At 51.7% G+C, this 18,856-nt stretch overlaps 3 protein-coding genes across 5 annotated transcripts; 1 reads left to right on the forward strand and 2 right to left on the reverse strand.

Annotated features, from left to right (window-relative positions):
- Positions 1-480: 480 nt before the first annotated feature.
- tti1 (TELO2 interacting protein 1) lies at positions 481-6,435 on the reverse strand. Its single transcript, XM_047039949.1, has 10 exons — positions 6,334-6,435; positions 4,846-6,110; positions 3,732-4,691; positions 3,419-3,578; positions 2,989-3,159; positions 2,563-2,702; positions 2,334-2,474; positions 1,708-1,912; positions 993-1,080; positions 481-859 (listed from the first exon to the last, which is right to left on the reverse strand). Exons 2-10 carry the CDS (start codon positions 6,079-6,081, stop codon positions 658-660), a joined length of 3,303 nt encoding a protein of 1,100 aa, XP_046895905.1. The 5' UTR covers positions 6,082-6,110; positions 6,334-6,435; the 3' UTR covers positions 481-657.
- Positions 6,436-6,498: 63 nt separating this feature from the next.
- rprd1b (regulation of nuclear pre-mRNA domain containing 1B) lies at positions 6,499-10,885 on the forward strand. Its single transcript, XM_047040185.1, has 7 exons — positions 6,499-7,195; positions 7,360-7,489; positions 7,679-7,812; positions 9,207-9,325; positions 9,483-9,609; positions 9,869-10,044; positions 10,562-10,885. The coding sequence occupies exons 1-7, from the start codon at positions 7,045-7,047 to the stop codon at positions 10,709-10,711; spliced, it is 987 nt and encodes a 328-aa protein (XP_046896141.1). The 5' UTR covers positions 6,499-7,044; the 3' UTR covers positions 10,712-10,885.
- A 432-nt stretch (positions 10,886-11,317) lies between these two features.
- tgm2a (transglutaminase 2, C polypeptide A) lies at positions 11,318-17,985 on the reverse strand. Of its 3 annotated transcripts, XM_047040183.1 has the most exons (15): positions 17,896-17,985; positions 17,525-17,664; positions 16,605-16,778; positions 16,273-16,506; positions 15,966-16,084; positions 15,339-15,467; positions 14,893-15,064; positions 14,327-14,456; positions 14,135-14,238; positions 13,769-14,011; positions 13,386-13,661; positions 13,120-13,280; positions 12,599-12,735; positions 12,246-12,400; positions 12,180-12,207 (listed from the first exon to the last, which is right to left on the reverse strand). In XM_047040183.1, exons 2-14 carry the CDS (start codon positions 17,532-17,534, stop codon positions 12,253-12,255), a joined length of 2,037 nt encoding a protein of 678 aa, XP_046896139.1. In that variant the 5' UTR covers positions 17,535-17,664; positions 17,896-17,985; the 3' UTR covers positions 12,180-12,207; positions 12,246-12,252. The 3 variants fall into 3 exon arrangements, with proteins under 3 accessions (XP_046896140.1, XP_046896138.1, XP_046896139.1); XM_047040184.1 differs by having other exon boundaries at positions 11,318-12,400; positions 16,605-16,775; XM_047040182.1 differs by having other exon boundaries at positions 11,318-12,400.
- Between the last annotated feature and the right edge of the window lie 871 nt (positions 17,986-18,856).

Raw genomic sequence — 18,856 nt, forward strand, 5'->3', positions numbered from 1 at the left:
CATGGTTCCTGATGGTAATCCAGGCCTGTGCTGGGTGAATGGAGCTGTGTGTGTGTGTGCATGGCTCTGTATGCTGTGAATAGGAGGTGCGTATGGGCTTAAATCAACTTGTATCTTCTATCGTCAGTATGAGCCTGTGTGTTTGTGAGTGTGTGTGTGTGTGAGTGAGTGTGTGTGTGTGTATAAAGGCTGCCACAGCCCACCCAGCCAGTGAGTAATGATGCTACGGGGAGGAGCTGGCAGCAGGATAAATAGCTGAGTATGTCAGAGATTAAACGCTAGCTGGCTAAACACAGAACACACCTGGCAGCCAGGCTTCCTGCCTCCCAAGAGCCAGCATCCATTATGATGTCACAACATGGGGGGGGGGGGGGGGGGGGGGAGCAGCATCCATTATGATGCCACAACATGAGGGGAAGGGGGGGGGGGGGGGGGGGCGGCGGAGTACTTTGTGTTACAGTTACTTCAGCATTAACAAGGTCAAGAAAATGTTTGTATTATTTGAGTATTATTCCTTTGCATTACATCATATTTTACATTCAGAAAGGAAAGTGGAGATACTGTACACTTTGTGTTATTGTTCGAATCGACCAGCTCCACACAACAAGGCTACCAGCCAATCATAATCAGAGTTCCTCATAACTGCTCCTGGCTGGTTCACAGGTGTTTCTGAGGTAAGTCAAACTCCTCCAGTAGTCTGAGGACGTTGTCGGTGAACTCATCCCTCGCACTGCCCTGCCCACTCAGCACCACAGGCTGGAGGTCAGGGTGGGGTGGGGTGTAGGAGTGTGGGCAGTGGAGCTCATTCAGGGTCAACCACAGAGCGTCCGGGTCGACTTGGGTCAGCTGACGGAACACGCTGCGCAGGAGGAGAGGAGAGAGGGATGAGAGGAAAGGAGGGGAGAGTTCATTCCACTGGTGAGTGTGACTAAGGGTATCATGAGGCTGGCCTGTTGATCTGATCGATTTGATGCAGCCACCTCCAGGTTTACCTGAGACAGGCGTCCTGTAGTTTAGCTGGCTGCCTGCAGCTGAGGTATGGAAGACAGGCTTCACACACTGTGTTCAGGTCGGATTCACCTGTGCATGAAAACACACACACACACACCCATATACAGTATGTGGTAACAGTAAGTACCAACAAACAGGGACATACATGATATCCTGATTATCACATTTATTGCTTTATCACATTCATGAAGTGTGTAACAGCCTCGTCTGTCTCTAAGCTCCGATGAAAAGAGAGAGAGACGAGAGAGGAGAACAGAGAAAGGAGAGAGGAACGAGCTGAACGGAGCTGTAGTGGAGCAGGGTAATAGCAGTCAGGGGAACAGCCTGCTTCCCTCCCTCCCTCCTCAATCGCTCCACCTCTTCCTCTCCGTCTCTTTCTCTCTGGGTACGTTTCATAACCATGGCATAACCATGGCAACTCCAGCACAGTGTAGTGTTAGCACCCCCCCCCCACCCATTCTCTTTCTTTCTCTTCCTCCCTCTAACTCCCTATAGCAGCATAGTTCCAACTCTAGTCTCTTTCCCCCTGGGAGCTGGTTGGCTTGTGGGGGACATTGCCACACACCCTCCCATGCATTCTGGGGGACAGAACGAGCTCTGTTGACCCAGTTGGAGCCTGACCCCTAGTGGTGCAGAGGGGGCATGTCGCTTTTCCAGCTCCAGTGTGGGAAGTGTGACTGTGTGTGTGAGACCTACCCAGGTCTAGTCTGAGGCAGAGCGACCCCAGTCCCTGCAGCACAGCCAGCTGCAGCTTGTAGGCAAGGGTATGGCTGTAGATTGGCCCCGCCCTGGCACTGACTGGAGCCTGATTGGTCAGCGAGCTTGTCAGTTTGGGAAGCACCTCCTTCGACACCCGCTTCCTCAGGAAATCCCCACAAGTCTCCCCCAGCGTACACAGCACCTGGAGGACACACGCAAATGCACAAGAGCGGCTGTATTGAAAACCCCATTCAATGCATACGACCATACAAGGATCCCACTGCATTAGGGTGGGATTAGGGTTAGGGTTAAGTAGTTAGGGGTTTAGATGAGGTTTAGGGTTAGGCCTCGGTAGTTAGGGGTTTAAATCAGGGTTAAGGTTAGGGCTAGATAGTTAAGGGTTTAGATGAGGTTTAGGTAGTTAGGGGTTTAGATGAGGGTTAGGGTTAAGTAGTAAGGGGTTTAGATGAGGGTTAGGGTTCAGTAGTAAGGGGTTTAGATGAGGGTTAGGGTTCAGTAGTAAGGGGTTTAGATGAGGGTTAGGGTTCAGTAGTAAGGGGTTTAGATGAGGGTTAGGGTTCAGTAGTTAGGGGTTTAGATGGGGGTTAGTTCCAGGTAGCTACCCTGAAGGCTCGGAGGACGGCCAGGGGATCATCTGTGGTGAGTCTCAGCAGGAGGGGGTGCCAGCAGCGGTGGGCCATGGGCAGCAGCTCGTCCTCCCTCTCACTCAGCACACACACACACAGCTCCAAGATGTCCAGCACCTGCAACACACACACTGTCAGATGCAAACCTGCTGAACACCCCCACACCCCCCCCTCCCCCCATCCACCTCCACGAGCACACACACACCTTGAGCCTGAGCCTGAGGCTGGGATGGGAGAGCAGGTGGGTGCAGCGCTCCATGACATCTTTGGCGATGGCCAGGTGGGCTGGCAGCTCCGCCTTCACATCAGGACCCTCTGTCTCGGTCTCCGTAGCAACTGAAGGGTCTAGAAGGCGACACCAAGTCACGCGGCAACCAAGGACCCCGATGATAAACATAAACGTCATGCGCAGCCTCTTTTACCTCAATGCAACTTCACCATCTCATTTCAATACCGTGTTGGTGACAACACACAGACATATTGGACTGCACACGGGTCATTGACATGGTTCCATCCAAAACACCGGAGTCAATGATATACTACATCATATATGTGGCCCATGAAGGAATCAAGCCCACAACCCTGATGGTGTACTGTACGTCTCCCCCTCCAGACTACAGTTCCCTGCTACCTGGGAGCTCTGTTTCCCCATCCTCCTCCTCCCAGGTGCCCTCTGCCAGCTGCTTCTGTCTCTGGTAGTCCTGCAGGAAGTGACGCACGTCCAGAGCTTCCTGGTCCTGAGACGCCATCTTGGTTCTGTTTGGTTCAGTGGTCCTACCTCTGGCTGAGGGGAACCATCGGGCTGGGGGCAGACAGCAGGGTTAGGGACTAGGACTGGGATAGTAATCTGCTGGTGTAATAAGGTATGTTTGTCTCGAACCCAACTTTAATCTCTACTGATATGAGGTTTCATGATGACTCTCATCATCACGTATTCACATCATGTATCCTGGCTCTACTTTGAATCAGCAAAAACATGAATGACGCCAAACAGGGTAGAAGAGGCAGACGTGGCGGTGCGGCAGTAACCGTGTCCAGGGCTCTGGTCTGTGTGTCCTCACCCAGGGCCTTGAGGAGGCTGTGCAGCACGCAGCAGAACAGGGGGGCTCTGTGGTCGTAGCTGAGGTCCAGGGCCAGCAGCAGGTCCTGCACCAGGTCCCCCAGCAGGGGCAGCAGGCTGGGGTCCGAGTGGAGGAACATGACGGACAGCACCCGGGGGGCCTGGGGAACGTTCAAGCATGTTAACGTTGAGAGTGACGCACGACAAAGTCTCAGATACGTTTCTATGTCTCGAGATATTTCGAACTAACAGATAGAATTGTTGCGGTTCCTGTTTCGCTGCAAGGACTGTTAGGATGTGTCAATGGGCCCTACCTGCGGGTGCAGAGCCAGCCTCTGCAGGTTGAGCGACACGTCGTTCACCAGGTAGTCAGCGTTGGCGTTGATCAGCTCCGTCAAGGAGCTGTAGCCGCAGGCGTCAGCCACCGCCCACATGGCGCCCAGCGCCGCCTGGCTCACCAGCACCGACTCCTCCCCTGCCTTCTCCAGCACCGAGTACAGTGATGTCATCAGCAGTGGACGGAAGGCGGGGCCCAGGGCCTGGGCGAAGCAGCCGATCCCCTCCAGCTGCAGGCAGAGCTGCCAGATGTTGCTGTTCAGCTGGTGGACTGTGGGGGTCCGGGGCCCGAGCTGGATGGGACCCGCTCCAGACCCATTTAGGAGCTGGAGCTGGAGGGGGCGTCTGTCAGCATGGCTGGATATGGAGAGGAGTCTGGGGCTTCCATCCTGGTCCTGCTTGTTTGGGTCTGAGTCCGTCTCCTGGCTGGTGGCCAGGTGCCAGTTGGCCAGGCTGGTGTACTCCTCTATGATGGTCCCCACCACCGCCCTCAGTTCCTCTAGATTAGGGGCGTGGCCCTGCCCCTCCACATCCTCCCCCTGACCCCCCCAGCTCCTCCCCACCCCCATCCCGACAGCCCCGGCCACCAGCTCCTTTAGGACCAGCGCCGCCTGCTTCCTGTACGCCTGCGACTCCCGGTACCGATCCAGGAAGTGGTCCGTCAGCAGGTAGACATCACCATGGTAACCCAGCATCCGGCATATCTCAGCCAGTATGGCAAAGATCCGGTCGTCCGTGAAGTACAGGAAGTGTTTCCTCTGAGAGGGTGCGACGACGCTCGTCCCCGTGGCGTCCGTCTCCATGGCGACGCGGTGGCTCCGCTCCTCTACGATGCGGACGTCGGTGACGTCCAGCTCCAGGACCTGCAGGAGCGCCTGGGAGACGCGCTGGAGGTGAGTGGCCGAGGCAAGCACCACACACACAGCCGGACCCAGCACCTGCACACAGGAGAAGGGAGAGGTTAAGATTAGACAGGGGAAGAAATGTGCTTTGTGCCTTTAAGGGACTGTAATTCAATAACAATATGTCATGGAGAAACAGACAAGAGGTATGTAGTGAAGATGTGTAGAGTGTGTGTGTACGTTCACGTACCTTCAGGTAGCCCAGGAACACATTGAGGATGAACAGCTTGCGCTGGTCATCCGACGTCCTCATGAGCCGAGGCAGCGAGGTGGCCAGGCTGTGGAGGCTCTCTGACAGGACGTCGCTGAAGGTCTGACCCCGCCCACAGCCCTGGCTCCTCCCCGCCACTCCCCGGAGCGCGGCCTCACACCTGTCCCTCACCCTGGCCTCCTCGTCGTTCACCCCCCCGACCAGGGTCTCCAGCAGGGAGCCCACACACTCTCCCAGGGAAACGCTACAGTTGGCTAACAGGTGGTCGGCCATGTCCACCAGCTCCAGCCTCACCCTCCAGTGCTGATGGGCCGAGCAGCAGGAGATGATCTTCCTCAGCAGCAGAGCCAGTCTCCCTGACGTTCCTCTCACCCAGTCGTCCGTCCTCTGGACCATCAGCTCCCCCACCCGGCCCAGCTCCAGCCCTGGCCTGGCCTCCTCCCCAGCCCCCTGCAGCTGGCTGTCAGCCAGCACCAGCCCCACTGTCCTGGACCACAGCCTGAGGGCCCTGGCTGTGACTGCGTGGCCCTGCCTCATGTCTCCGGAGATGACCCGGGTTAGAGCCATGGTGATGCCCGGCAGGAAAGAGGCCAGGGTGCCGCCCAGGGCGCGGGCCTCCTCCCCTGACACTTCCACATGGTCCTGGGGACAGCCGCACCTCAGGGTCAGGGCCTGCAGGCACCTGAGAGCAGCAGCCTGCACCCCTCTGGACTTGTCCTGCTCCCCCAGGGCCAGCAGCAGGGAGATGGCTGCCCCCATGCCAGGCAGCATGCTGGGCTCAAACAGCCTGAACACAATGTCTCCGTAGGCAGCGTGTAGCAGAGCGTCCAAACACCGTAGCACCGCGACCCTCACCTCTTCTGAAGTGGCTGGCGCAGGCTTGCCGGGGTCGGTTGGGGAGCAGAGGCAGAGGCAGAGCTCCGACAGCAGATCCCGCAAAGTGTCCCAGCTCTGGACACAGGTGGTTTCCAGGAGGTATGCCATAGCCTCAGCCACGGCCTCCACCAGCCCATCTTTACGCGGGGCCGGCTGCTTTAGGACAAACCGAAGCGGGAAGAGAACATAGTCCTGCAGCTGCTGCAGCGTGGCGTCATCGACGTCTTTCAGCTGGCCGCCCAGTGTCTCCACATTGGCGACACTGGGCTCACGGGTCAAAAGCACGCAGGCGGGACGAAGGTACGCAAAGGCTATCTTGGGGTCGCTGATCTGGGCCATGCTGTGCCAGATCTACTGACGTTGTTCCCCTGAAACCATAAGAGAACGGGAGACGTCTATAATTCAAGGCTGTTGAGAGGGGTGTAATAGCTAATTTCATCCGCTTGAACCAGCATAGCTTGAAATTTGATTTCTGCCTAAGGTATGTTTGCTAAATTGTCTTGTTTAAGATTATATTTAATGATGTTTTTTCACGTGCCTGGACATGCAAGAAAGCCAACATGAGGAGCGATATAATGAAAATAAACATACCGTTATTTATTGATCGATAAAGGTGATATCTACTTCATTGGGAATACATTTCACTAACTTGAGCAGAAAAACGCTGCACATGTACCCTGCTGTGAACTGTCAACAGTCGCTTGTTTATGTCGTCATGAATCCGCGACGTAACTGCTTCAGTTGAAAGGTCAATCAGCCATCTTTGAAGGAGTTTCTGGTGGGTTAGCGTTTGCTTTATCTAGCTACTAGCTAGTTTGCGAATAAGCGTGGTTTTAGTTTGGTTGCAGCATTCACATGTGTTGTCAAAGGGAATCGGTTGATAAACATCAGATTTTGCATGATACACAAACAACTACTTTCGAGTTCCACTCGGGTTTCAGACTTCAGTGAGTAGGTTAGCGAACAGGCTAGCTAAAAATATAGGCTACCTAGCTTGGCTTGGTAGGGTACTTGTGGCTTGCAAGCTTTCTAGCAAATTCTGTGTAAACAAACGCTACGTGCGTGGAGGAGGTTTTCGAACTATTAGTTAGAGGCTGCATATTTCATTAATAGCTTTAATCTTCAGAAAGTTGGAATAAACAAGACAAAAAAAGGTTGGTCCATGCAGCATGGCAAATCAGTCAGCTAGGTTAGCTAACTAAGAGAGACAGAAAGTCTTGTTTTTGATGACATTACTTATTTCGTGGCTGTGTTGTCACGGTATCTTGGTAGTGGCTGTAGGGTGACGAGGTCAGGAACACCATGTCGTCTTTTTCTGAGTCTGCTCTGGAGAAGAAGCTCTCTGAGCTCAGCAACTCCCAGCAGAGCGTGCAGACGCTGTCGCTGTGGATTATCCATCATCGCAAACACTCGTCCCTCATCGTGCGAGTATGGCACAGAGAACTAAAGAAAGGTGAGATCCGCAACATTGAATCCACCAAGCATCTTCTCCGCAGTAGAAGTATTAAGGGCCACTGTTTATGATCAAAATCCACACATGGGATTAGTCAATTAGAAATTGACCAGGCAGATAGCCCGTTACTGTGTATACTGACTGTGTGTTGTTCTGTTTTACAGCTAAAAGCAGCAGAAAGCTGACCTTTCTGTACCTGGCTAATGATGTGATTCAGAACAGCAAGAAGAAAGGTCCAGAGTTCACCAAAGACTTTGAAACTGTTCTGGTGGACGCCTGCTCTCATGTCGCCAGGTATGATTATGGTCTGGATCAGGAGTTAAACATGATGTACCTGCTGCAGTGGCGTTTCTGGTCTTCAACCTCCCATGTCCAGATTAGACCATTGTTTTGTTGTGCCTCCACCCAACACACTCATAGCGGTTACCGTATAGGGATGGTTCTAGAGGCTCATCTTGAACATGTCTGTGTTGCTCCCCCCAGGGAAGCAGATGATGGCTGTAAGAGGCCTATGGAGCGCCTCCTCAACATCTGGCAGGAGAGGGCCCTCTACAGGGCCGACTTCATCCAGCAGCTGAAGCTGGCCATCGAGGACTCCAACAGCCCCAAGCCTGCAGGTGGGAGACAGGCTCACAGAAACGTGCCTGGATGACAGGAGTTTTAGCTGTTTTGCTGTCCTGTGTTGAGAAAACTGCACCCGCTCCGTCACCAATGTGTTGCCCGTAGAGCGGATGTGAGAGTGGCGCCTACAGTTTTTAAATGTCACTTTGGTCCACATGTTTCCACTTTCTCCCTCGTTCTAGTATGACTAGACATGCCTTTTACCTTCTTTCTATACTTTTTTTATCAAGTTTCAGTTTAGTTTTACTTTGGTGTTCCTCGCGTTTGGCTTGTGTGCGACACACAAACCAGAGTGACGATGCTCGCCTGTACGAAGGAGGTGCTCTTTTATATCTGTGTACGAGCCAGCAGTCAAACAGAACCCACCAGCAGCACTGTGAAGATGTGGTCTGTCTCCGGACCCCAGACAGGGACCTGTGGAGGACGTTGAGGATCTCTCGCAGGGCAGCCTTGTGCCGGCCAAGACTGTCTGCTGTTTTCTGAGGAATGAGCCATGTATCAACAAGGGCATCAACGCCCATCTTCAACAGGAAGAAGAGGGAAGACAGAGAGGAGGTTATGTCCGTCCAAAAGAGGAGCGAGTTGAGGGAAGGCCAAGAACAGCTAGACTCTAGAAAAGAACGGTTCCAAGATGTGGTGGGATGAAGAGGTTGACTGGACATAAACAATCAGATCAGCCATGGAGGGGAGCCAGAAGGTGTAAAGGAGCTAAAGCTGTTGGAACAGGTTTGACTGAACCTCCACCCCCGCAAAGCACAGCAGGACAGGCCCCCCCCCTTGCTGCTGAGGACAATACAGGAGGAACCAAGCTCTCCTCCCCCGCTGCCACTGAAAACAACCTGGCCAGGACGGGGGTGAGCACTGGGACTTGCTCCCAGGTCACCGTACATGTGGGTGACCACTGCTCCTGGCTGCCATTGGGGGAAGGACAGCTGGATGGGACCCATGTAGAGCGAGAGTTTCTTCAACTGACACTTCCTGTGTCGCCGCTCCCTGCATGCGTGTGCCTCACACAATAAACCTTTCTTCTCTTCATCCTTCTCTGCGCTTTGGAGTTTTAAAAAAAATGTTTAGATATACCGTTGGACTACACACTTTATATTTGACTTTTGTACTTCACCCTGTCACTTTTGAACTTCATAAGTTAAACTACTTTGGACGCTAAACTCCCTTAACCAAAACATTTGAAATATTGTGAATGTTGTACATTGTACAGTTTTGTTTCTTTTTATTATTATATTAAATTTCTATTTAGCCATCGTATTAATATGATTATTTATATATTAAAAAAAAGAAATAATGTCTCTATTTTCTCCTGTCTCCCTGCCTTTTGTAACACCCACATTTCCCAGCCTGGGGATTCATGAAGTCTTCTTTGATCTTCTCTTAGAGGAGAAGAAGCCTGTGAAACGGACCTACCAGAAGGTTCAGGAGGAGGAAGAGGAGGAGGACGATGACTACAGATGCCACGGCTCTCCCCACGTGATCGACGCCTCGGGGCCTCAGCTGGTAGGAGACGACACCAACAACAACCTCCATATGACTGACTTTTCTTCTTCGTGCTTTGGCACTACCCTTCACTCATCTTGTCTCTTCTCTCTCGCTCCCCCTCATCCTTCCTACCTGTCCCCCTCCCATGTCCCCCTCCCCTGTCCCCCTCCCCCAGACGGAAGAGCTGGTCAAGGCCCTGCAAGACCTGGAGAACGCAGCTTCGGGGGATGCTGCTGTGCGTCAGAAAATTGCCTCGCTTCCCCAGGAGGTCCAGGACGTGTCTCTGCTGGAGAAGATCACCGGTAAGACCTGAGCAGACCCGGCCAGAACGTACCTCCTTTAACACCTCCAAATACTGCCCGTAGAATGAGCTCAAAGCTGCAACTGTCACTACGGCAGGTAAATCAAGCGCAGTCTTTTACAATGCCACAATACACCTAGACCTAGTACACGTGTAGATCCAAGTCTGAATTCACGTCACGAAGAGGGGGGGGAATACTCAATGTCTCCCTTTCTTTGCGTTGTGTCTGTGTGTGTGCGGGACCGCACGCGCACGTTTAGACAAGGAGGCGGCAGACAAGCTGTCCAAGATCGTGGACGAGGCGTGCCTGCTGCTTGCCGAGTACAACGGGCGCCTGGCGGCCGAGCTGGAGGACCGCAGGCAGCTGGCGCGCATGCTCACAGACTACATCAGCTGTCAGAAGGAGGCCCTGACCGAGAGGGAAAAGAAGCTGGAGGTGAGCTGCCCCACCTGGCCCCTGACCCCCCTCCACCCTGGAGCCGGTCTGAGCCAGCCTCCACTGTAAACCACCCCACTGGGGGTTTCCCCACAGTGATTTGGTTCCAAGTGATTTTGTTTCGAGAAGATATTCCAGCCCCGTCCTCTGTCTGGGAAGTGTTGAGTTGTCAGTTTTTTGCTTTGACTGTTTGTGAGCTGAGTACATGATGCTGTTGTCAGCTGGCAGACTTATTAGTCCTGGTTAGCGATGGGTACTGAAATGTAAAGGGAAAGAAGGAAAATGCGAACACAAACGTGGTCTGCTTCGTGTACTGTGTAAAATGTAAACATGACGAAGTCGTATTGCGTGAAACAAGAAGCGGAAGCGTGTCGAACATGACGTGAGAAGCCGTTCAGAGCCGTTCTTAAAAGAACCCAGCTTTCTTTCTGAGGATGTCTTAGTCGTCCTCAGTTCCCCTTTCTCTTCCACTGTGGAAACATGAGTGTGCTCACGACTTCTGTCCCGTCCCCTGCAGGAGTACAAGCAGAAGCTGGCGCGGGTGACGCAGGTGAGGAAGGAGCTCAAGTCCCACATCCAGAGTTTGCCGGACCTGTCCCTCCTCCCCAACGTGACGGGAGGCCTGGCCCCCCTGCCCTCCGCCGGTGACCTCTTCTCCACCGACTGAGCCCAGAGGCTCCTCCTCTCTCACTCCGCCCCACCCTCCAGCCCTGCCCAGCCTGACCCTGCTCCAACTCCAACTCCACCCCCATCCCCTCCCCTCCACCAGGAGGCTGGTGCGTCCTACCAGTTTCCATCTCCTCTCCCCTCCAGACCCCCCCCCCATCATGGCCAGGCCCACTCATGGCTGCCAACTCTCAACCCCAGCCCCTTTAGACCCCTAGGGACAGGAATGAAATCCCTCCCTCCCTCCTAACCCCCTACCTTCCAGACTATGTGGGAGAGGAGTTCTATCTCCCCAAAGGTCCATGGTCGTAGAAGATTCCGCGCCACCAGCTAAGACACGAAGCCCTGTTTTAGTTTTTACTCTGCAGCAACGTCAGCAAACTCAACACTCTGTTGGGAAGAAGTACCCAAGCTAAGCTAAAGAGCATAGTACAGTATAGTTCATGTTTGTACTCATAAAGAAGAAGATGAAGTAGGAGGAGGGAAGGGTTTCCTCCTGCCTGGTAATCCGCTCTGGCTCCTCCCCCAAACGGAAGCATCCTCTTTCTGTTAACAGTTTTATGTAAGCAGCTTTTGTATTGTTGATGGAAAGTGTTTTTTTTTTTTGTTGAGAGGTTGGGGGTGTTTTGATTGTGTGACTGCTGTGAGTTCACAGGGGGAAGGGGATTCAAATGTTCAGTTTCAGCCATATTATGACCAACCGTCTACCATCATCCCAGCTCATCACATTGGACCGTATCTTCACCCTCCAGCCAGTCAGATGACTTTTTCTGGATTGTTCCCCAGACGTTACAGCGGATGGTCAGTCCCGGATCCTTCTCGTTAGCCAATCACGTCTCACCACCGTGTTTAGAAGGCGACAGTGGGAGGGCTCCCGAGGCCTGTTGTTGACCTGGCTGTACCACAGCTTCGCTTCCAAGATCCACAAACACCCACAAACACCAGTGGAGTGTCGGGGGGGGGGGGGGGGGGGGGTTGACGAACCGAACTGGTACGAGGGTCGGGCCAGACTGCAGACCTGCATCATGTTCCAAAATGGTCAAACTAGCAAAGCGCTGTCAGGCCCAGCCCTGGGGGAGGGACACACTCAGTCCACCTCACGTCTTCTCACTGCAGTCAGTCTGTCTCATCCTCAGGTGCCCATAGACAACTCCTGTCATGGTTTTTATAATGGAAGACAATCTGAGAGAGCCAGTTCCTCAGTGTGGACCACTGCCCAGTTGATCTGTCAGATCAGAGCTGGCCAATGGTGTGGAGAGGCGGCAGCAACAGGTCATCTTATTGGCTAGACCGACAGTAGGCTTTCGATCTTTCTTACCCGGTTACTGTTTCTCTCTGCACATACAGACTACTGCTGCAGTAGGTTTTTTCAGTAATAAAAGTGATTCAGTGGCAACAAATAAAATGGAACCATTGGAACAAACGGTGTGTGGGCTGACTTTATTACTTATTATGTCGAGCAATGTGACAGCTCAGCTGAATTAAGAAATAAAATACAAATGCTTGTGATTGATATGGTTTGTTCAATCTGTCGTTCGAATGTCACTCCTTGACATCAATGTTCAGGAACCCTTTAACGTTGCTCAGTTTGTCACTGTCGAAGTCCACCAGGAGCTTGTGTAGCCCAGCGTTGGTGGGAGTGAAGTCAACTTTGACCTTGGCTTCTTGTTGAGGACCCAGAGTTCCAACCCTGCAGGAGAGAGCAGAATTAGACATCACACGCATGACCTTGTAGCTTTAAATGTACTTTGAATCCTCAAGAATCTGTTTGCCTAACCCTGTGTGACATAAGGTGTGTGTGTGCACATGTATTATATGTGTGGTGTCCTTTTTGTGAGTGTCATGCATGTTTTATGTCCTTGTGTGTGTTTGTGTGCTTCTGCCGTACATGTGTGTGATGGTGTGTCCTCCGGTGAGCCCTGCTCCCTCCAGGGAGAAGCAGCAGTTATGCAGGCCTTCTGGGAGAGGGTTCTGAAGAGACACTTCAGCACTCAGAGGTTGACCCACTCTGGGTTCTCCCAGGAGCTATGGAAGAACAACCAAACAGCTGTCACCACATGTTTACATTTAGTCATTTAGCAGACACTCTTATCCAGAGCGACTTACAGTAAGTACAGGGACATTCCCCCCGAGGCAAGTAGGGTGAAGTGCCTTGCCCAAGAACACAACGTCATTTTGCACGGCCGGGAATCTAACTGGTAACCTTGTGATTACTAGCCCGATTCCCTAACCACTCTGCCATCTGACTCCCACATATGGAACTCAGGCCATAATATATATTTTTTTAATTAGCATGTCCCCGTTTCCTCTGCTGAAATCCTTCTCTAGGATTTCTGGTTTCTGCTAGAGTCTAGGTTGTCTTCATCTCTCACAAAGCCTTGCCTGCCTCTACTCCAGGCCTGTCCTTACGTGTATGTTTATGTCGGGGTTATCCAGGACAACAGTCTTCTGGGTCTTGTGAAAGTCCATGCCAGCCTGATCGATGACGATGGCTTTCAGCAGGATCTGTTTGTCGGAGGTCAAGTTCTCACCATACACCGAGTACTCCAGCCGCAGCACAACGCTCTTCTCTGCGGGGCAAAGGGTTAAAGGTCAGAGGTAAGGACACTCCTTTTTGACCCCCGCCCTCTCCGCTAATACCACGCGCGCCCCAATGAGGCCACACCCATACACACCCTCTCCACTCATGACCTTCAGGTTAGACTCGTATGCGTGACCGCAGATGGCGCCCAGCTTGCCGTCGTAGGACACGATGCGCGCCGAGAACAGGAAGCGACACGTCTTGTCCTCCATTTGGTTGTTGACGACACGCGCCGACACGTCGTAATCTCCGCCCACGAGCATGTTTGGGGGGAGCTTGATCTTAATGTGCAGGCCAGGCTCCTCCCCCTTCTGCAGAAGCTTGTTGTGGTGCTTGGCCTTCTGGAAGACCCGCCTCTCCTCCTCCGAGCCTGGCCAATAGCATAAACACAGAGCAGCACGGACACGGAGAATCTCAGGGTGCTTGTGCGGGTGTGTGATGTCATCATGTAGGGGTGTGGGTGTGTGTCCGACCTACCTTCGGGGTACTTGTACTGGTGGGTGATGTCGTGCCTGTCGTCGCTGCCCACAGCCTTGGTGCTGATGTGGTGCCCCACGGTGGCCGTAGACCCGCCCATCCTGGCCATGCGCCCGTCAGTCAGGCGGACGTACTCCACCACGTCGGCGTTCACCTCCGCAAACACGAACGGAGCGTCGTACTTCATGGTCAGATCCCCCTCTCTCAAGCCCCTCAGGGGGACGGGACCACAGCAGTACACTCCTGACACACACACACACAGTGTCATCACACATGTTCTTTGGAGGGGCAGGCAGGGAAGCTTTTGGAGGGTCAGTCTAGGAGGCAGACCAGCTGGCTGTCAGGGGTCCAGGACCCCAGACTCACCCTCACTCTTCTCTTGGGGTGTGGGGTCGCTGGCCTGCCAGCCACTGTACTCTGGGCTCAGGTCAGCACGCTTCATCCAGTTATCCACCCACACATGGAAGTTCCTGACCAATGGAGAAGCAAGGGCACAATGTGTTTGTAGTTTTAAGCCTGCTGTCTCCCCTCCCACTCAGAGCTGTTCACCTTCCTCACCAGATGGACTCAGCTGAGATGTCCTCTCCGTCCTCGTCATACAGGAACTCAATCAGCAGATTGGTGTTCTTGTCGTGAGCTGATCCAAAGTTGGTGACTACGCGGCAGGGGATTCCCAGAGCCCGGGAGACTGCACACACACACATACACATACACACACACACACATACACACACAAGTCACACTTCAACACGTGAGATACAGAGCCTGACTCTCACAGTAATGAGATAAACCAATAAAGACATCTAGTGGGTGACAGACAGGCCTAGAGGCAGACTTGAAGGAGAAACTCATCTATAAATAACACATGCTACAGCCCTGGGCAGGCGTTACCTTAGGATCAGCCAGGAGACAGAGGTTCTACTGCTGGAGCTGGCTTTAGTATTGCAGTATCACAACACACTATTGTCACATTTCATTCTTTTTCAATATCATAGAGTATGGAATTAAAAACACGTCTTAAAGTGTTTACAAAGGTGAAATGGTGAACTACAAGAACCATATTTAACTTCTGAAACCTATATAGTATACAGTGTGTCCCATGGACGGTGAGACTGTTATAATACCTGTGCAGGCAACCGATGCAAACACCCAGCACTGTCCATAGCGGACACTCCCTCCCTCAGCCCACTGTCTCAGGATGGTACCACTTCCTGTCCAGCGAGTTGGACGCACCCCATCAGAGTAGTCTCCGCCCCACTGGCCCACCAGCACCCCACGGTCATCCAGACTGTTGACCTGGGAGCAAGAGAGGGAACAGGAAGATATGAGGGAGGGTGGAGGGGGGCTGGCAGAATCCATGCTGTACCCAGATGGAGAGATAGTACACACATTTTCATGAATCATCATGTCATGCTTAAATAAATGAGATCAAAGTTATCTGAATGTTTTGGAGCTAAAGTGGTGGCATCTTTGAATACCGATAAAAGTATGAATGGGTGGCGTATGAGTGGTAGTCCCTGTGATGTTAGTGGGTGGTCCCTGCAGTGCAGGGCTGGAGGGTAGCACCTACCATGGCACTGATCACCCTGGTCACATAGACAGGGTTCCTCCTGGCAGAACAGTCCTGGTCTGCATCCGACACAAACTTGGGATTCTCATCCAGGATCCTCAGACAAATGTCCAGGATGCCCGTCTCAAACTGTGGATAGTGAGAGGAGAGAGAGACAGACAGGTCAGAGGAAGAGAGACAGACAGACAGGTCAGAGAGAGAGAGAGAGACAGTCAGGTCAGAGAGAAAAAGAGAGAGAGAAACAGACAGGTGAGAGAGAGAGAGAGAGAGAGAGAGAGAGAGAGAGAGAGAGAGAGAGAGAGAGAGAGAGAGAGAGAGAGAGAGAGAGAGAGAGAGAGAGAGAGAGAGAGAGAGAGAGAGAGAGAGAGAGAGCGAGAAACAGACAGACAGACAGACAGGAAAGAGAGAGAGAGAGAAACAAACAGACAGACAGGAAAGGGAGAGAGAGACAGGTCAGGACACAGACAGGAAAAAGAGACAGACAGACAGAAGTTGTCTTGTTTGTGACTTCCTGCTTGAGGGCTGTATCGGGGATTCAGGGCTGTATCAGTGTGAGGCTCTGTTCCCCCCAGATCGTCTGGATGACTTCCAGAGAACACAGATGTTGATTCAGTGGCTGTGACATACCTGTCCAAACAACCAGGGATAGGCTTTGATCCTGGTGGAAGAGCCCTTGTAGACCAGTCCATCCTGGGCCAACACGTACTCCTGCCTCTTCTCCTCACTGCTCATGTACACGGCATCTCCTGCAGCCAAGACGCACACATGCTCCTGCATCAGATATCTACATACAATCTCAAATAAACCCAGGCAGACTGTACATGAGGCAGCTGTCCATGTACTGCTAGACTAGAGAGGAGTTGCTGGAGGATTTGATATATTATTCGATTTTTGGGATAATCTTTTTACTATGGGCCACTTCGCTGGGACTCACGGGCACACCAGGGGTTGAAGAGCAGGATGAACTGGCCCAGGGGAACACTGTGACCCAGGTCCAGGCTGAGGGAGTAGAGACCGATGGGGGCATCAGGGGAGGAACAGATGGACAGAGAGACAGGCTCCCATACATCACCAGGGCTGGTGATGGAGGCACTCCAGGCTGTGTTGACGGTGGAGTCCGACAGGCCAAAGGAGACCTTGGTGCCTGATTCTTCTCTGGGCAGAGGTCCTGGAGAGAAAGAGGGATATCTGTCTGCATGTAGAGAACACCAGGCTCCATGTTGTCACGTCATAGGACCAGTTGGCCTGGAGGGTCCAGCAGCCTACCGGTGTGAGCCGTGAGGGTGCAGCTGCTGGGGAGCTGGCTGCCTGGCCTCAGGTGCAGGGTGAGGGAGAACGGCTGGCCCCTCCTCACCACCAGACGACCCACACCGTTCAGCTCTGTGTGGTGGTCGGTGTTGTTGGTGTGACACTGCAGGTCACAGCGCTCTATCTCCCCTGCTAGGGAGGAGAAAACACCACAGTTTACTGGAGCACGTGGAGCAGGGGGCGCTGGAGCACGTGGAGCAGGGGGCGCTGGAGCACGTGGAGCAGGGGGTGCTGGAGCACGTGGAGCCCCCTAGGGGGCGCTGGCCGTGTAGAGTTATTGTGACAGCAGCTAATCAGTCATGGTGGAAAATGTCAGGATTTAGCCTTGCCCATTTTCATAATAACACATCAGTGTTTCATAAGTGTGCTAAATGTTGGATCATTCCACCCCAAAAACCCTCCAAAACCCCAAACTTGATCAGCATATTGTTCTGTGAGTGGATAAAACTACATCAAATAACACTTTTGTGTACTGTTTGATGTCTGCTATTTTTCACTAGAGTGAAATGTGGTCTGTAAATATGAGATTATAAGCATGTGGGTCAGTTTAGTTTGGTTCATGATATTTGTTCAAATTATAAACACAAAGGTGTTTGCAATCAATGGTCACTGATCAAATCAAATGTATTGATTTATATCTTCCTGATTTTAACAGCTCATAGAACCCAATGCATTATGTTTCATTTTTACTCAAAAGCGTCCACATTATTCTTCTCCTGAATAATGCAACGCAGTTCATGTCTTTCACGGTAATTCACAGAGTTCACAGATTTGCATTTGCAGACATGCATTTTAGGTATTGTAGCACACTGAAATCTGAACACTTACAGACCGTAGCTTTCCACTCTCCATGGCACTCTGGATGTAAAGTATCTTACCTTGATTCATGGCTTCACAGTCTATTCCCTGGGGGAGAGTAGCGTAGTGTCCCAGGCTGTCTCACTGCCAGTAATGCCACTCTGGGGTATTTGTAGCATGTGTAATGTGACTACAGTAGCACGGCACGGCCTTCCATGAGCTGTTTTTAGTCATGACAGACCCTTCCTCAGTATCACTCATTATCAAGTAACCTAGGTATTATGAGTGAGCGATGACAAGGCCATTATGGGCCTATCAGGAAAGCCAAGGGGCCAACAACTTCAGAAAATCCAGAGACAAACATACCACTCGATTGTTTTATTTAAAGTGTTTCATATTACATTGGCTTTGGAAAATAAGTGTATAGAGTGATCTAAGCCTTTGTACTGACCTTGGGCAATGAAGAACACGAACAGAAGAGCAGAAGAAATGAAGAACAGATCAGGGGGAGAATGTGTAACAGTAACACCACCCAGATCCTTTCTAACTGTATTCTCTTACAGTTTCACATCCTGTTTGTACTGATGCTAAACTTCCTCTCAGACACTATGTCACAGACAGACACTCATGATCCTGTTCTCCAATCAAACATCCATCCTGCCCCAACCATGAAGAGCTGACGGCCCAACTTAGTGCCCCAACTGACAGCCCCAACTTAGTGGTGCACGGTAGATACTCTGATACGAGGACTACAATAAATATGGGAGACAGTGACGTCATACAGTTGTTTAAAAGAGCAGCACCATACCCCACCATGTTTAGTATTTACATCCTACATGTACATACTAAACAAGCAACAGAGAAATCCTTGTACACAATGATTAGACAAATCTTATTGTAATGAAGCACTGAGAGTAACACCACTTAACTGTACAGCTATACGTTTGGAAATAAATGATTCATGGTCACAGTTCTGAAGGATGTGGTTGTTCCACAGAAAGAACTAATACTTAGAAATACTAATACTTACAAAGAAACACAAAGATAAACCCCCTGACTTTCAATCATGATACACACTGAAGGTAGTCAGAAATCAGTAATGAGTAAAAAAAAAAAAAAGAAGTTGCAGTTTTCAGCGCACAGTGCTAAATCGTCAGCAGAGATGTTCTAGAGCCTGATGTTCTAGAGCCTGATGTTTTAGTGCCTGTATTCACGAAGCATCTAATAGTGGTACTGCTGATTTAGGATCAGTTGTTCCTTTGAAATGGGTTTCATTGACTGACTGGGACCCAATTCTGGATTAGTAACCTACTCTGCGATAGATGGAAATGACAGGAGCAGATATTACTCTGGTCCAGAATGTTCCACTGTGTCAGCCTGGTAGACCAGTGGTTTTAAGGCTGAACAGTCGT

Source organism: Hypomesus transpacificus, chromosome 18 (genome assembly GCF_021917145.1).
Source record: "Hypomesus transpacificus isolate Combined female chromosome 18, fHypTra1, whole genome shotgun sequence".
NCBI lineage: Eukaryota > Metazoa > Chordata > Actinopteri > Osmeriformes > Osmeridae > Hypomesus > Hypomesus transpacificus.

What these genes read in the sequence shown, in the direction of transcription:
- tti1 (XM_047039949.1), bottom strand. Translation starts at nt 6,081, where the DNA reads ATGGCCCAGATCAGCGACCCCAAGATAGCCTTTGCGTACCTTCGTCCC. An exon ending in TGTTCCTGGGCTACCTGAAG is followed by an intron (nt 4,692 to 4,845) that starts GTACGTGAACGT and finishes TCCTGTGTGCAG; the next exon opens with GTGCTGGGTCCGGCTGTGTG. An exon ending in CTACAGGACGCCTGTCTCAG is followed by an intron (nt 860 to 992) that starts GTAAACCTGGAG and finishes CCTCCTGCGCAG; the next exon opens with CGTGTTCCGTCAGCTGACCC.
- rprd1b (XM_047040185.1), top strand. Translation starts at nt 7,045, where the DNA reads ATGTCGTCTTTTTCTGAGTCTGCTCTGGAGAAGAAGCTCTCTGAGCTC. An exon ending in GCCTGCTCTCATGTCGCCAG is followed by an intron (nt 7,490 to 7,678) that starts GTATGATTATGG and finishes TGCTCCCCCCAG; the next exon opens with GGAAGCAGATGATGGCTGTA. An exon ending in CAACAGCCCCAAGCCTGCAG is followed by an intron (nt 7,813 to 9,206) that starts GTGGGAGACAGG and finishes ATCTTCTCTTAG; the next exon opens with AGGAGAAGAAGCCTGTGAAA.
- tgm2a (XM_047040182.1), bottom strand. An exon ending in CTTCAACCCCTGGTGTGCCC is followed by an intron (nt 16,085 to 16,272) that starts GTGAGTCCCAGC and finishes TCTTGGCTGCAG; the next exon opens with GAGATGCCGTGTACATGAGC. An exon ending in ACCCCGACATAAACATACAC is followed by an intron (nt 12,736 to 13,119) that starts GTAAGGACAGGC and finishes GTTCTTCCATAG; the next exon opens with CTCCTGGGAGAACCCAGAGT.